This window comes from Gossypium arboreum, chromosome 8, assembly GCF_025698485.1.
Source record: "Gossypium arboreum isolate Shixiya-1 chromosome 8, ASM2569848v2, whole genome shotgun sequence".
Lineage (NCBI taxonomy): Eukaryota > Viridiplantae > Streptophyta > Magnoliopsida > Malvales > Malvaceae > Gossypium > Gossypium arboreum.
Genome location: NC_069077.1, coordinates 21,950,416 through 21,967,018, shown reverse-complemented (window position 1 = coordinate 21,967,018; position 16,603 = coordinate 21,950,416). Strand labels below are relative to the sequence as shown.

At 35.5% G+C, this 16,603-nt stretch overlaps 2 protein-coding genes across 2 annotated transcripts; both read left to right on the top strand.

Moving 5' to 3' along the window:
• Nucleotides 1-350: 350 nt before the first annotated feature.
• Nucleotides 351-3,743, top strand: LOC108470144 (RGG repeats nuclear RNA binding protein A-like). The gene is made up of 7 exons (XM_017771382.2): nt 351-849; nt 1,867-2,158; nt 2,265-2,330; nt 2,464-2,596; nt 2,695-2,850; nt 2,958-3,014; nt 3,286-3,743. The coding sequence occupies exons 1-7, from the start codon at nt 645-647 to the stop codon at nt 3,463-3,465; spliced, it is 1,089 nt and encodes a 362-aa protein (XP_017626871.1). The 5' UTR covers nt 351-644; the 3' UTR covers nt 3,466-3,743.
• Nucleotides 3,744-13,278: 9,535 nt separating this feature from the next.
• On the top strand, nt 13,279-16,241 carry LOC108467756 (ras-related protein RABD2a). Its single transcript, XM_017768511.2, has 8 exons — nt 13,279-13,515; nt 14,415-14,487; nt 14,822-14,869; nt 14,961-15,008; nt 15,130-15,201; nt 15,336-15,491; nt 15,656-15,759; nt 15,938-16,241. The coding sequence occupies exons 1-8, from the start codon at nt 13,502-13,504 to the stop codon at nt 16,032-16,034; spliced, it is 612 nt and encodes a 203-aa protein (XP_017624000.1). The 5' UTR covers nt 13,279-13,501; the 3' UTR covers nt 16,035-16,241.
• Nucleotides 16,242-16,603: the final 362 nt, after the last annotated feature.

The window sequence follows — 16,603 nt, the reverse complement described above, 5'->3', positions numbered from 1 at the left end:
TACGTGTGTTGTTTTGGTTTGCTTGCTGGCCCCCACATGTGAAATTTTAAGCACATGCGAACTGGAATTGTGAACTACCGTTGCGAGCTCCTTTGGCGAACCCTCACCCCTTTGGCGAACCTTCACTACAAGGTCTACACGCATCTAATTGGTTGGGCCCAACTGGGCCGCGGGTAAGCAATCTAAATCTTATCTGGGTTTTATATTGGTGAACACAATTACGTAACAAAAGTACAAGGACTTAATATTTAAATATAAAAATTTAGAGGTTAATTTTTTAATTTTAAGAGGACAAAGAACTCAAAAGCATATTTAAACCTTTATTCACTCTCAACAAAGAATTTGTTTTTTTTTTTTTTTAAATACCGTAGTGAAGAAAAGGAGACTTTTTTCTGTCAGATTAGGTTTCTCTCTCTGTTAGAGTCCTATACTCTAAGCTCTTATCTATTTTGCGGCTAGGGTTTTTCTTTCTACAGTACCTCTTCTAACTTTTTTTTTTAAATTTATTAGAAGATTGGTTTGGTTTCATAACATAAAAATCTAATGGAAGTTTTGTAAGAGTAAGGGATTTTGTGGTTATTTTAAAAGAAAGATTCTAAGGGGTTTGGAAGTGATTAGTGTGGATTTTTCATTCAAAAAAAGAAATGGCTGGTTTGAACCCTTTTGATTTGTTGGGGGATGACGACACTGGGGAACTATCATTGCTGATCGCTGCTCAGCAAAAGGCCGTCGCAGCGGCCACTGCCACTGCTGCTGCTCCAAGGAAGGGCCCAGCAAAGCCTCAAGCTAAGACGCTGCCTGCAACTCAGGCTAAGCTTCCCTCCAAGCCTCTCCCTCCTGCTCAGGCTGGTAAGTTTTCTCTATCAAAGTGACTCATTATTTTTAGCTCTCTGTATTGGCTCTTGAGTTTACCCGATTGTGTTAAGTTCAAGTTGCCTTTTCTTAATGGTCGAACTCTGGGGGGAGGGGGGTTTGAGTGGGTTTATGTTTATTATGCTTCGGTTTCGTTTCTTGTAAAGTGCAGCTGGACTCTGATTGTTAAAAGAGTATTTGTTGTCGGTTATTTACTTGGAATATAGTCATTGAGAGTTTCTTATCTGTATAGACTTACTTCTTATAGTGAACAGAGCAAAAGATTCCGGAACGCATATTGGTTTGTTGCTGTTATTTCTTTTCTAAAATGAAATCCAATGCTGTCAAGTTGCACTCAAGCTACTAGAATCCTTATATGTGGTATAAAAGCTTAAGATATATGGTAATGATAATAAACCTCTAAAAGATAGATCAAACTTTAATCTCATTCTCCTACAAAAAAATGAAATGTACAATTTTTTGTTGGCCAATGTGCATGGTTTTTCTTTTTTCTTTTTTTATCTCATGTCTGTTGTTGAATAATCAAGCATTGAGAAGTAGAGTGTTTGGTAGTGTTCTTCTATTCTTAGTAAAGGTAAAATTAATGAAAAATAAAATAAAAAATGAATGAAACTAAAGAAAACTTCTAATCCAATGCATCTTGCCCAAGAGGTCTTGAGGCGCTTTTTTTGTTTGATGCTGAGGCGCAGTGCCAAAGGTGCATGCCTTAACTATAGAAATGAAATCTGCATTCTGTGGGGAACTTGTCTTTTATATCATATTCTCTGAAAGTGTCAATTGGTGTTCCATCAAAAAGGAGTTCTTTTTTACTCCTTTTCAAAGTGCTTATGCGTTGGTATGCAATTTATTTTTACTGAAGCTTGATAGTTGTAGCTTTGATCTCATCTTGATAGTTATCACAGTTAGTCAAATTATTTTTTTATCTAATAGTCAATTATAGTTTCTTTATAGCTCTCTTGGGCTTATCACTGATGTCTTCACGTTCTTTTAAAGTGAGGGAGGCAAAGAATGAAGGTGCTCATGGCGGAGGCCGTGGTGGGCGAGGATATGGACGTGGTCGTGGTGGTAGCAGTGGATACAGACGTGATTTTGCAAATGATGAGAATTCCTTCAGCAGTAGTGCTGTACCTGAAGATGGAGAGAGTGGAAAACCCTCTGAAAGGCATGGCTATGGTGGTCCTCGACCTTACCGTGGTGGTCGCCGTGGCGGTATCAGTAATGGGGAAGATGCAGATGGGGAGCGACCTCGCAGGTTGTATGAACGCCGTAGTGGGACTGGACGCGGGTAAAGAAAGAAGCGTTTGTTTGACATTAGCTTTTATATATTTTGCATGTCAGTATTTTAGCCCCGTCTCAAAACTGATGTTTTTGCTTTCTGTTAATGTCTGCAGAAATGAGCTCAAACGTGAAGGTTCTGGTCGTGGAAATTGGGGAACTCAGACTGATAATCTTGCTCAGTGAGTTCTCTCTAGAAGTTACAATCACAACCTTCAATTTTATTGTAAAATCAATAAAATATCACTTTGTTTCACTCTTCTTCCCATATTATAATCATAAAATGAAATGAAATATTGTATTTTTATTGTTAAGGGTGACTGAAGAAGTTACCAATGAAGGTGAGAGGAATTTAGGTGATGAAAAGCCAGCAGGAGAAGAGGATGCTAGAGATGCTAACAAGGAGAGTGCTTCAAACGAGCCTGAAGAAAAAGAGCCCGAGGATAAGGTAAAGGGTTATTGACGTCTGCAACTTTTGTTAATTATATATGATAGCTGCTAATTTGGCTATTACTTTGTTCAACCTTTCATATTGCATTTTTATAGGAGATGACTCTTGAGGAGTATGAGAAGGTGCTGGAAGAGAAGAGGAAGGCTCTGCAGGCTCTCAAGATCGAGGAAAGAAAAGTAGATGCCAAGGAGTTTGAATCTATGCAGCAGCTTTCAAACAAGAAGAGTAATGATGAGGTCTTCATCAAATTGGTAAGACCCTCTGATTCACTTTGAGAAGTTCGTAATTAATGACTTCATCTTATTATTGGGAATATATGTAGTATTAATCACTTGTTCCCTATAATTGGATTCTACAGGGATCTGATAAAGATAAGAGAAAAGAGGCTTATGAGAAAGAAGAGAGAGCAAAAAAGGTATTTTTACTTATTTTTATTAGCCTGTGTCATAACTTGCCTTTCCTTTTCCTGTTTGAACCACAATCATGCGAATATTCTGTATTTAAGGGGCCTTAGTTTATGCTGTTATCAGACTCCTTTGATTTAAGATTTTCCCTTTTTTGCTTTCTCTTCCATGATTAAAGCTTGGATATGTGCTTTTACTGTTTTGTGCAAGTTTATCTGTAGCTTGCATTTATATGTTTTGCTGGCATGTACTGATGTTCCGTATACATGTGGTGGTGGGTAGTCTGTCAGCATTAATGAATTTCTGAAGCCAGCTGAAGGGGAGAGGTACTATAATCCAAGCGGACGTGGGCGCGGTCGTGGGCGCGGCTCAAGAGGATTTGGTGGAGGTAGTGCCGCAAGAGATGTGGCAGCGCCATCCATTGAAGACCCTGGGCACTTCCCAACTCTTGGGGGCAAGTGAAGAAGTGAGATTCCTTTAGAGCCCCACATATGATATCCATGGGTTTTATTGGAATTTTAGGTACTTTTAAATTTCGGGCTGGGAATAAGATAAAAAAATAATCTGGTTTCCTGTCGCCAAAGCATCTCCGAATTTTATGTTGTAAAATGTATTTTTCAGGGTTTTTCTTTCTCTTTTTGTTTTTTTGGGGTTATTGCCCCCACTATTGTTATGCTGTGATCTTACTGTTATTGCTCACTGCTCAGTTTTCTTTTGGAATAGATGGAACTAGTTTGCTACTTGTTTTCGACCATTTTAGTTGTGTTCCCCTGAATCTAAAGATGAATAATGGTGATGCAGGGGAAGTAAAGCCTATGATTCTCTATTCCTACTTTTGCCATGCTTGAGTTGTCTCCACTCCTTGGCTTCCATGAGATGAATTCTATTGCCTTTTAAATCGCGATTGCATTTCAACATTTATTTATGAAATTTAAAATTGAGAGATTAGAAATATTAATACATGGATTAAATTTTAAATTTTCAAATAATTGAGATACTTATATGGCATGTTTTAACTGAATCTGAATGGAGTTTATATTTAAAATCTCAATTTGGACACTCATTTATTATTAAAGTTATAAAATGATTTAAAATTTTTTAAAAACATATGCATTAAAAATAAAATAAAAATGTATATGAAATGATTAAAAAGAAAATGAGTATTAGAGAGATGAATTTAGACATTTGAGGATATTGAATCGACAAATTTTTCTCTGTTTGTTCAATTTAATTTGTATTTTTATTTTTTAACCTTTGGTTGTTTGACCGACATGCTTGAACTATCCAAATTTAGAAGTTATTGATGACATGTCCAAGTTGAAAAATACAAAGTGAAAAGAAATTTTTTTAAAGTTTTCCATTTCATGAAAATTTTCAAATTGTATTGTTTTCTACTCGAATATTAGATCTTTGTATATTTTAAATTAAGAAAAAAATCAAAATAAATGTTTTGTAATCGTTTAAAAAAATTATTTAAATGAATTTAATTAAATAATATAATATTAATTTAAAATATGATTTTTAGTTGGATTTAAGCCAACTTGATTTTTTACCATATTCACAAAGATGTAATTAATTAAAATGAGCATAATACTGAATTGTGTTAAATAGTTCTCTTATTCAATGGGTTTTGGAGGTGCGTTAAGAAATATTTAAAAGAAATGAATTTAAAAAATTTATTTTTCCTTTTTTAAACTTTTAAATTTTGGATCAAATTGATAGAATATATAAATATTGAAAAGTTAAATTTATTATTAGGTTAATAAAAAGGCTCGTGTCAACTTTTCGTCACTCATCTAACGGCAAATAATGAAAGAATAACAAAAATATTTTATTCCAAAAAGTTGAGTGACTATGTCACAAGATAGATCTGGAAGAAGAAGATAATAGAAGTAAAGAAGAAAAAAGAGAGATTTGAGAGAGAAATGAAGAAAAAGATACTGAAAATTTGTTTTCAAACTTCATAACAGCTTTCCTTTTCCAATTGGTACTAAAAGTAACAAAATAACGAGCTTGGACAACTGGTAGACTAACAATTGCTCAAACCTCACCGTTTCATTAAACGGTGTTCCTATCAAAATAAATCATTTAAGCAAGTTGCTAATCCCCTTAGCCAAAACGCACTATACAACTAAAACTAGTAATAAAAAGCAACATTTACAGTTATAAGAAATAACAATGACAATAATAGAAATATGAAATGATCGTTGAAGCTTTGTTCCATAACAAATACCCTTCCCCCTTCCCCCCCAAACAAGATCATTATCCTCAAGGATTAAAAGCAGAGAACCTTTGCTAGATCTCTTTCAAATTTTCCGAAGTAGAATCTTCAGGAAACGTGTCAGCCTACTCTATTAGAATCTCTATGATAGCTTGATTCCCTTTTTTGGCCATTCATCTATCTAACACTCAAAATTAAGGAGGGCACCATCAAATCCCATTTTTGGAAACATTAATGAACTCATTGCTGAACCGATATGTTTCTTCAGCTGGGAAACATGAAAAGTAGAATAGATACGAGCTGTTGGTGGCAGAATCAACTTATAAGCAACTTGTCCTACCTTGACTTCCACTGGAAAAAGGCTAAAATACCTAAGTGACAAATTTTAATTTTTGAATTTCCTCAGCGAATGTTGCATGTATAGCTGTAGCTTTAAGTAAACTAGATCTCTTACCTTAAATTCCCTTTCAGACCTCCTCTTGTTAGCCATTTGCTTCATCCTATCTTGAGCTTGTTTCAGGTGAAACTTCATAATCTTACTTATGGCTTCCCTATGATGCAAAGTTTTGTCTATTGTAGCTACCCGAAAAGCATCAGCTAAGTAGGGTAGGTGAATGGGAGGATCTTGACCATAAAGAGCTTCATAAAGGGTGGTTTTAATGGCTAAGTGGTAGGTGGTATTGTACCACCACTCTGCCAAAGGTAGCCAGGTCACCCAATTAGAAGGCTTTTCACCAGTCATACACTTTAGATAGCTCTCTAAAAATCTACTAAGGATCTCTGTCTGACCATCAGTTTGGGGATGGTAGGCAGTAGACATCTGGAGTTTGGTGCCCAAGTGCTTAAAGAGCTCTTGCCAAAAGTTGCTAAGGAAAACCCTAACACAACTGACTTGGCATACGATGAAGTTTGTAAACTTGGCTTAGATATTCTTATGTTACTGTCAAAGCAGTGAAGGGATAAGCCAAGGCAATGAAGTGGGCATACTTGGTTAGCTTATCCTCTACTACTAGAATTGTGGATTTCCTCTTGAAAGTAGGCAAGCCTCTACAAAATCCATACTTATGGTTTGCCCAAGCTCGTTCTAGTATGGGAAAAGGTTGTAACAGCCTTGGAAAAGCTGAATTATCAACTTTGCATCTCTGACAGGTAACACACTCTCGAACCTATCTTTTCATATCCTTGGAAAGCCCTTTCTAGTACAATAGGCCAGATATTCTACACCTGGTGGCATGTATGCCAAAATGGCCTCTCAATGAACTACAATGGAAAAGATCAAATATGTGCTTCCTGAGTTTGTCATTTTGTCCCACCACAATTTTTCCCAACCTTCTAAGTAACCTATCATCCCAAGAATACTTAGGGCAAAGCTGGGGTTGCTCTTGGAGGTCTTGGCACAACTGTTGCAGTTTGATTCCTATTCTATAAAAAGTCATAATTTGATCCTATAGCTCAGACCAAGAAGGGCTTATACTCCCTACATGCTAGAAAAATTGGTGATGTTCATAAGGCCTTCTTAACAAGACATCTGACACTATATTTTGGACTCATTTTCTATAAGAAATAGAATAATCATAACCCAACATCTTAACAACCCATTGTTGTTAATAGGGGGTAATTTCTTGCTGTTCAGATACAAACCTTAAGCTTTGGTAGTTTTTTTTATTTATCTGGAAGTGTCTCCCAATCAAGTAAGGATGCCACTTTTTTACTGCTAAAAGCACTGCTAGTATTTCCTTGTCATATATGGACAGAGCTTGTGGTTTGACTCCCAAGGCTTTGTTGAAAAAGGCCGCTGGTTTTCCTTTTTCTACAATACTACTCCTACCCCTTGTCCATTCACATCTGTCTCCACACAAATGATCTATTGAAAATTAAGCAAAGCCAAGACTGGTGCTTGATAGATGGCTTCCTTAAGCTGTTCAAAGGTTGTCGGTGCCAGTTTAGTCCAGTTCCATACAACATCCCTTTTCAACAAAGTAGTGAGAGGCTTGGCCAACAAACCATATCCCTTGATAAACCTTCTATAATAACTTGACAAGCTAAGGAAGCCTCTCAGTTCCCTTACAGATTTTGGAGTAAACCAACTAAGAACACTCTTCACTTTTGCCTTATCCATGCTAACTACTGCCCTAGAAATAATGTGTAACAGCCCATTTCTAGACAAATCAGAACTATGGTTTCGGTACCACAAATCTGAAATCAAAATATTTATTTTATTATTGTTTTAATATTTATAACCTGGTATGATGATTGTGTGAAAATTTCGTTAAGAAATTTTATCGTTTAAATGGTCAATTTGATAAAAAGGACTAAATCGCATAAAGCGTAAAACTTGGGTTCTAATAGCTAAAGGTGTCTAATAGCTATAGAACCTTAAATTTTAGGTCCTTAAGTGGTAAATATACCATTAGTATGTTAGTGGATGTTAATGGTTTGGCATAAATGAAATTTTGAATTAATTTTAAGGTTAAATGGTAAAATGGTTAATAAATGATAAAATAATTAAAACAAAGCCAATTATCATTCTTATTCTCTCATATTTTAACCGAAATTGAAGAATAAGAAAAATAATATTAGGGTTCTTCATTCGGCTAAGGCAAATTGATGTAATTAGGTATGTGTTTTGTCCCGTTTTTAATGATTTCTATGTTTTTGAGATCGTTGCAACTAGTACTCACTAGCCCAGGGACTAATTTGAAAAATTTTTAAAGATTTTGAATGATTCCATTGATGAATACATGAGTATTTTGATGTTTGATGATAGATTTTGAATAGTTGTTGATAGTTAAACAAGTTTTGTGAAGTGATTTTTAGTGAAAATGTAAAATAGGGATTAAATTATGAAATGTGTAAATTTAGTGGTTAAAATGTAAAATAAATGAAAAAATGAGCTTCTAAGGGTATAATAGTAATTCGGCTAGCATGGGTTCAATTGAAATTTCATTAATTTGTGATTTTATGAAATGAGGACTAAATTGTGAAAATGTGAACTATTAGGGGAAAAAGTGGAAATGTATTTTAAAGTGTGTTTTGGACTAAATTGAATGAATAGATGATTAAATGAGTTAATTTTGAAAATATTTAGATCAAGAAAGGAGAAATACGAACTTGGATCGGGGAAAAGATAAAGTACTCGATTAATCGATAATTTCGTCGCTTATACATCCGAGGTAAGTTCGTATGTTATAATTTCATTTCAAATGTATTCTATATGCTTTGATATAGCATAAATTATGATTATGTGACTTCGATGCCCGGTTGAACCTTAAGAATAGTTTAGGATGCTAGTGATATGTCATTAGGGATACTTTGAGTTGGCTTCCGGCCATGATATAGCACTTCGGGTGCGGATACTCTGATTTGGTTTTGGGTCATACATATCGGCTAATTTGGCTTCGGACCATGATATCAATATTTCAGAGATAAGTTACCTTGATTTGGCTAGAGCCATGGTATAGGTACTTATCGTGTGAGACCCTTGAGTATCTGATTTCTATTCTGAATGGTTCAACTGGTAAATGAAAGACGAAAATGTGTATGACATTAGTATGAGGTGGTACAAGTATGTGCATAAACCATATTAGTTTTGAATCGAAGAAATGATGAAGAAAATATATAGTTTAGTGAATGAGTTATTGAAAGGTTTGTTATTAATGTGAATTCTTATACTTATGATCAATGGTTGAATTATATGTTACGATTATATCGAATTTATGTCATACGAGCTTACTAAGCTTTATAACTTACTTCGTTTATTTTTCTATGTTTTATAGTAAATTCAAAGCTAGCTCAGATTCGGGGATCCTTGGAGACATATTCATACTATCCACCTATCTCTCGGTACCTATGAACTTGTTATTTTAAGTATATGGCATGTATAGGGACTTTGGTCATTTTGGTTATGTTTTGGTAATGATTTTGGCCAAATGAATTGGTTTGTAAATGTACATGTTTGGTTTGTGTATATAATCATATTAGTTGGCTTAGGATGGTGAATTTGATGATGTATAAAAGTGTGCAAATGACTATTGTTTTGAGTTGGTAATTGACCTATATTGTGTGATTGAAGTTGGATTCATGATGCTTGTTGTGAATAGGTAAATTGAATGTCAATAGGTGATGATTTGTGAATTGGTATGCTATAGAAATTAGACCGTATAATACATATTTGAGTTTAGTTATATTAATGTTGAAGTAATTGGTATTTGGCAAGTTTTGAATGAGTAAAACATGAGTTTATAAGCATGTTGGTTGTTAGAATTAGAAATGGTATGAATTAGCCTTGATTATGGCCAAATGAGATGTTCAATTATGCTATGATTTGGTGCCATTTTGGTTGTGTAGGTATATGAATATTTGGGTGGCAAATTGGCTTGGTAAATAGCCTATTTGTCCACATAGGTAACGACATGAGCGTGTGTCTCAGCTGTGTGTGACACACGGTCAAGTACACGACAGTGTGTCCCCTAGTTTTGAATTTGAAAACAAGTCAGTATGCTCCGCATGGCCTTACACACGGGCGTGTGACTTGGCCATGTGGCATAAGTCAGTATACCCTACAAGTTTGGCACGACCTAGCACACGGCCTGGTACACGGGCGTGTGTGGCTATTTTTAGGACACACGGGTGTGTGTGTTGGCCATATGACCCAAGTCAGAGAATTACACGGGGTTGGACACGAGCTGGAACACGGCCATGTGCTCCCATTTCAAATGTCTACACGACCTATGACACGGGCGTGTGTCCCCTATTTTGAGGAAAAATTTTCTAAGTTTCATAAAGTTTCATAAGTTATCGGTTTTGTCCTGAACCACTCTCAAAGCATGTTTAGGGCCTCGTAGGCTCGTATTAAGGACAAATTGTTTGAGATTGAATGATGAATGGTTGAATTGAGAAAATGTTTACTAAATGATTGTTTAATTGTTTTATAAGTTAGGTAACGCTTTGTAACCCTATTCTGGCGTAGAATACGGGTGAGGGGTGTTACATAATGTGTCCTAGATACTCAACTTGAGTTGCTCCAAAGGTATACTTAGTTCTTTTAGCATAAAGTTGCTTGAACCTCAACAATTGTAACACTTCCTACAAATAAGCCAAGTGGTCTAACCAGTTTTTGGAGTAAACAAGTATACCATCAAAGAATACTAGGACTAACCTCTTCAATAGTTGTCTAAAGACTGAGTTAATTAGTGGTTGAAAGCTGGAGGGAGCATTAGTCAAGCCAAAGGGCATGACCAAGAATTCATAACGGCCTTCATATGTTTTAAAGGTTGTTTTATGCACATCCTTGTCCCACATTCTTATTTGGTGATAACCCGATCTCAAGTCCAACTTAGAGAAAAAATTTTCCTGGCCTAGTTCATCAAGAAGTTCTTCAATGAAAGGTATAGGAAACCTATCCTTGACGATCGGTTGGTTGAGCTGCCTACAGTCAATGCACAGTCTCCAATTGCCATTTTTTTTCTTCACCATCACCATAGGGGAAGCAAAAAGATTGTTGCTATCACGAATAATGCCAGCTTGCAACATTTCTTGTATGAGTTTTTCAATTTCTGTCTTCTGTATTGTAGGGTACCTATATGGAATTATTTTGACTACTTTTGTTTCATCTATCAATGGGATCCTATAATCTTGTAACCAATGAGGAGGTAGTCCTTTAAAAGTTTGGAATACATCCTCAAACTCATTGAGTAAGGCTTGCAAGTCTTGGGCAACGGAACTGGAGGCATAATAAGTGTAGTCTGATTATATGAAGTCAGCAACATAGGATATGGACCATTTTCCACCATGTTCAAGCATTTGGACAATTTGCTGCTAAGAACAATTTGTAAAGATCCTAGTATAGTTCTTTGGAGAATACAACATTGTCCCATGTAATCAAATTGCATAATCAAGCTTGAAAAATTCCAAATAACTAAACCAAAGGACAAGAGCTACTGAATACCCAAGACCAGGTCACACCCTTTAACTGAAAAGATCAAAAAATCAGTTATAAAGCTATAACATTGTGCTTTCCACAGAACAACTCTACAAAATCCCTGAGTTGACAATTTAACTATATTAACCACCATCATCTTTAGTATACTTGACTTTTCCACTGCCAAATTCAACCTTTTAGTCACTTTAAAGTCTACAAAATTGTGTGTGCTCCCTGAGTCAACCAGGACAATCACCTCAGTTTGGTCAATGAAAGTTGAAAATCCCATAATGTTGTTCCCCTATGATCCGTGAAAAGCATGTAAATATAGTACTGGAGTAAGAGTTTCAGTTTCCTGGTTTGTTGTTTCCAATTGTTCAGGACAATGTTGAAAATCCTCATATGTTGGACTTTTAGCATTAGTGTCTTAATCAACTTGTGGTTCAATGATGAGCTGATTTAGAACTACATTGGAAACAAAGACCTTCCCTCATTCTGTCCTCCAACTCAACTTGAGATGGAGATTTAGAGGGAGTTCGTTGCCCCGAATTACTCTCCATGGACCCCCTATTGTTAAGGAACCACTAATACCATGATGCACTTTGGGAGAGAGAAACAAGAGTTTGAAAGGACTTGCCCTACCACTTACAATTAACCACTTCCTAGAAGGCCCCAACACAACACTCTCAACCTGCCTAACTAAATTATAACCCTCAACTAAGGTTTGGGGCTTGAACAATCGAAGGTACTGCCCAATCTCATGTTTCAAATTACTGGTAAAGATACTTAGTGCATATCCCTCAGGTAAACGAAGTTGGTTTAACAAACTTACAAATCCATCATGGAATTGATCAATTATCCTTTTTTCTTAGAGACACAAGCTTAGCTATAAGATTAAGAAAAGAGTTAGATCCAAAACGTTCCCTCAAACCCTTAGCATACAACTCCCAAGTCAACTGGTATAGGCCTCATTGCCTTTGCACAAAGAATTGGTGCCAGTCTAATGCCTTCCCTTCTAAATGCAGTATAACAACTCAAACCTTAGCATGGTCTCCCACCCCTCAACTTCAAAGTACTATTCTAACTTAGACCACCACCATCTAAAATTTCCCCCATCAAAATGAGGACAATCCACTTGAAAAGGAGTTCTCACAATATCCAAGGTTCCCCCTCAAGAGGACACGCCATTATGTTCTAGATCTGACATAGGAGGCATCACTAGATGCTCATTTGCTAGAAAACCAGGAGAAGATCCTCCTAAAATCCCTTTCCCTTTGTTAGAAACCAATCAAATACCAATAATAGGAGTAGTTTGCCTAAAATATTGTTCGAACAAAGAATGTAGCTCAAATCGTACCTCAAAATGAACCTCAGTCTTGATTCCTTCTTGGAAGTCCTTCAAACGCATATCAATCCTCACATCCAACTGTGTAAACTCAACTTGCAACTGAGCAAGCTTGTTTTACATTGCCCCTATTTCTTTCTACAATCTAGTGGTAACGCCCTCGATGGCCATAAGAACCAGCTGAGATCTAATACCTTCGTCACGAGACAGATATGGAAGAAGAATATAATAGAAGCAAAGAAGAAAAGAGAGAGATATTTGAGAGAGAAATGATGAAGAAGATACTGAAAATCTATTTTCAAATTTCATAACTGCTTTCCTCTTCCAATTTGTACTAAAAGGAACAAAATAATGGAGTTGGACAATTGACAGACTAACAATTACTCCAATCGCATCGTTTCATTAAACAGTGTTCTTATCAAAATGAATCATTTAGGCAGAATGTTAATTCCCTTAGCCAAAACGTACCATACAACTAAAACTAGTAATAAAACGTAACGTTTACAGTTAAAAAAAATAACGACAAGAACAGAAATATGAATTGACCGTTGAAGCTTTGTTCCATAACAGACTCAATGAAAAAAAATCAATAGTTGGAGAACTAAAATAAAAGTAAAAGAAATATTGTGGTGACTATTTTGTAATTTACCTTTTATGAAACAATACTTCAAAGACCCATTTAAGTTCATATGGAGAAACTTGATCACCGTAGATCTGATCTATGATCCAATATTCAAAGGCCCATTTCAGTTGAATTACTGATGACGTTTGAACTGTGTATTTATTGTATTTCTCTCTGACTCAGCTTTCACTATTTCAGGCTCTCTCTCTCTTGCGTGTCGTTTTCATTTCAACCTCTGCCTTCTTTTCCATTATTTTTCACCCTTGTTTCCATCTTCTTTCCGCTGACTTCTCGGGTAAATCGGTACTAGATCTCTGTGGTCTATTGCCGGAATTTTCGTTCGGATTCCGGCGACCCCAGTCTTCGATCCTATTTTCTCTTCAATCCAGAATGAATCCCGAGTAGTAAGTTTTCTCTTTATTCGTACTTAATTATATATCTTTTTATTTGTATGTTTAGATTAAGCCTTTATCTGTTTGTTTATTTATTTATGTTTATTCTTTTATAATTTGGCCACCTTAAAATACATGAATCTTATGTTTATCAATCATTGTCGGTGTTAAAAGTAAACCCTGGATATAACGCGATTTTGTTTTAGATCTGTTGAAAGGAATTGAGGTGTTATTTCCTATTATGTTTTTGTCGCTATTATTGTCTTATTTGCAGCTGGGATTTCTTTATTGAATTTAATTTTTAAAAAAGGTGGGAGCTTTGCTGTGTTCTTCATTATGCATATGTTGCCTTTATGTTATCTAGGTGCTGTCACATAGATGGATTTAAGTGGAAAATAGGCTCTTGATAATATAAGGGAAGTTCATAGATTAAATAAGAGTACGATTCAAGCCATGCCCATTGCCGTCCGAAACAAGGGAGCGCCTAAAAACTGGGCATCCAAAGTACACAACATAATCAGCAGTTGAGTTCCTGAACTGGAAACTAAAAAAAAAAAAAAACACTAACATCACTTGCCCTTTCTGGCAAGTGGACAATTACGGAGAATGCGCTTCGAAGGGAACTGATGTGGTGTTATTTTTCATGGAGTGGTGTTATTTTTCTGGCAAGTGTACTCGGTCTAATTTGACAATGACTTGCGATTATAAGGGTTCATCTTTGGGCAATTAATTTGGTGGTCCAACGTTTTGTTATTGACTAGTTTGTGGTTTCTGAAAAATGTCTATGTTTGGGAATTGGGGTTTAGGCACATTTGTAGAAACCAACTTTATGCTATGCATGGTATAATTGAAGATGTTCTGTTTTTGCATCAAAAAGTATTTTATTGTAATATGGTTGCACTCTTTCGCAGTGACTATCTGTTCAAACTTTTGCTTATTGGAGATTCTGGTGTTGGAAAGTCTTGTCTCCTTTTGAGATTTGCTGTAAGTTTCTAGACTCAAACTGGCATTTGAAAGTAAATGTTTTACTTTTAAGTTGCACATTAATAGATGTTTATATGATTACCTTCAATCTTTACATTCGTATTTGATGTTTAGATTGCACTAGTAATTGATTAAAAAGTTTCATTGCATATGTACCATGCATATTGAGAGTAAAATTTATACCTTCATGTGATGACACGGTTTCATGATTTGACTGAGTACATTTTGGCATTAGAATCTTGTTTTACTTTTAGTTGTATATCTGGATATTTTCAGAGGGTTATGTGGGACTAATTATTGAACCTGATCAATTTATTTAATTTCTTTGATGCAGGATGATTCATACATAGATAGTTACATAAGCACCATTGGGGTAGATTTTGTGAGTAAACCAGTCCTTGGTACTAATTTCTGAGTGCCAAATTTATGGCAATTATTCTAATTTCTTGTATTCTGGTTTTCTTTTTGGGTAGAAAATACGCACTGTGGAGCAGGATGGGAAGACCATTAAACTTCAAATTGTATGTTTTAGCATGCTGTACTGCTATTTGCTATTTTCCATTTTTGGTTTAATCATTTCTGTGTGTTTTCAGTTTAACTTTGTGTTTTACTAGTTAGTTTGCTCTTTGGTTAAATGTACAGTGGGACACTGCTGGACAAGAACGATTTAGGACAATCACTAGCAGCTACTACCGTGGGGCTCATGGCATAATTGTGGGTGATCTTTTCCGTTCTAGTTTTTCTCCTTTCAGTTCCATTTTTGTGGCTTCCACTGCTTATTTATGCTTCTCATAAACATCTTCTCTTATATCTTTTTCTTTCCCATTTACTGGCGGCTCCCCTATTAGGTTGTTTATGATGTGACAGACCAAGAAAGCTTCAACAATGTCAAGCAGTGGCTGAATGAAATTGATCGTTATGCTAGTGATAATGTTAACAAACTACTGGTTGGAAACAAGTGTGATCTTACAGAAAACAAAGTCGTGTCATACGAGACCGCTAAGGTATTTTGCTAGTTTCACGTGTTAAGCGTAAATTATTTTCTTTTGAGGAGAACCTCTGCAGCCAGATTATTTATGGTAGTGGCACCATGATCTACAAATTCTAATTGTTGGTGTTTTGCTGCATTTTCATCCATTCTTCCATATGGCTGCTTTTCTTCCTTCAGGCATTTGCAGATGAAGTCGGCATACCTTTTATGGAAACCAGCGCAAAAGATTCCATGAACGTGGAACAAGCCTTCATGGCCATGGCTGCTTCCATCAAGGATAGGTACATCCATATTCTTTTTCCTGAATAGTAGTTTTAGTAGCATCAAAACGCCATTACCATTCTAGAAGTATGTACAGTTGAATGGCGTGTCTAGGCTGTTTGTGTTTATCATTACAGAACCTTAGAGATGAACAAACTAATTGTTACGAAATTTACCACAAAGTCTTGATGCCTGCAGAATGGCGAGCCAACCGGCCATGAACAATGCAAGGCCTCCGACCGTACAGATCCAAGGACAGCCTGTTGCACAAAAGAGCGGCTGCTGCTCTTCTTAAAAAGAAAAAGGAAAAAAAGAGTCAATTATGTGTTTAGATTTTACATGTTTCTTAAGTCATCAATTGCAAACTTATTTCTTATGGATCAAAACCTCATTCAGAGGATCTCATTCATTTCTACACAAATGCTAATGTGAAGGGTTGTACAACATATGATGGTTGGTTAAATTATACGGTATCTGTTGGCTATACTTTACGTGCTAAAAATTTGGTCTTCGATAGCAGAAAGCACTGCGATTAATCTTGGTAACCAACTGCCAGTTTTCCTAAATATGAAGCCCGCTTTAGGATACCATACATATTTCTTATCCATCAAACTTTTTAACTTATTAGAATATTCTTTATTTTTTAAATTCACAATTAAAAAAATTATGATTTTAATTTAGAATTGTTAGTTAAAAATATTGAAATAAAATAAATACTGTGATAATTACATATTTATAAATAATTAGAATTTGTGTTAATTTTAAAATAGAGTTATTACTTAACTAGAACTGGAAAACAGAATTATTAATTCAATAGAATTTTAAGCATATTAATTATCACTTAATTAATATTAAAGTTAATTA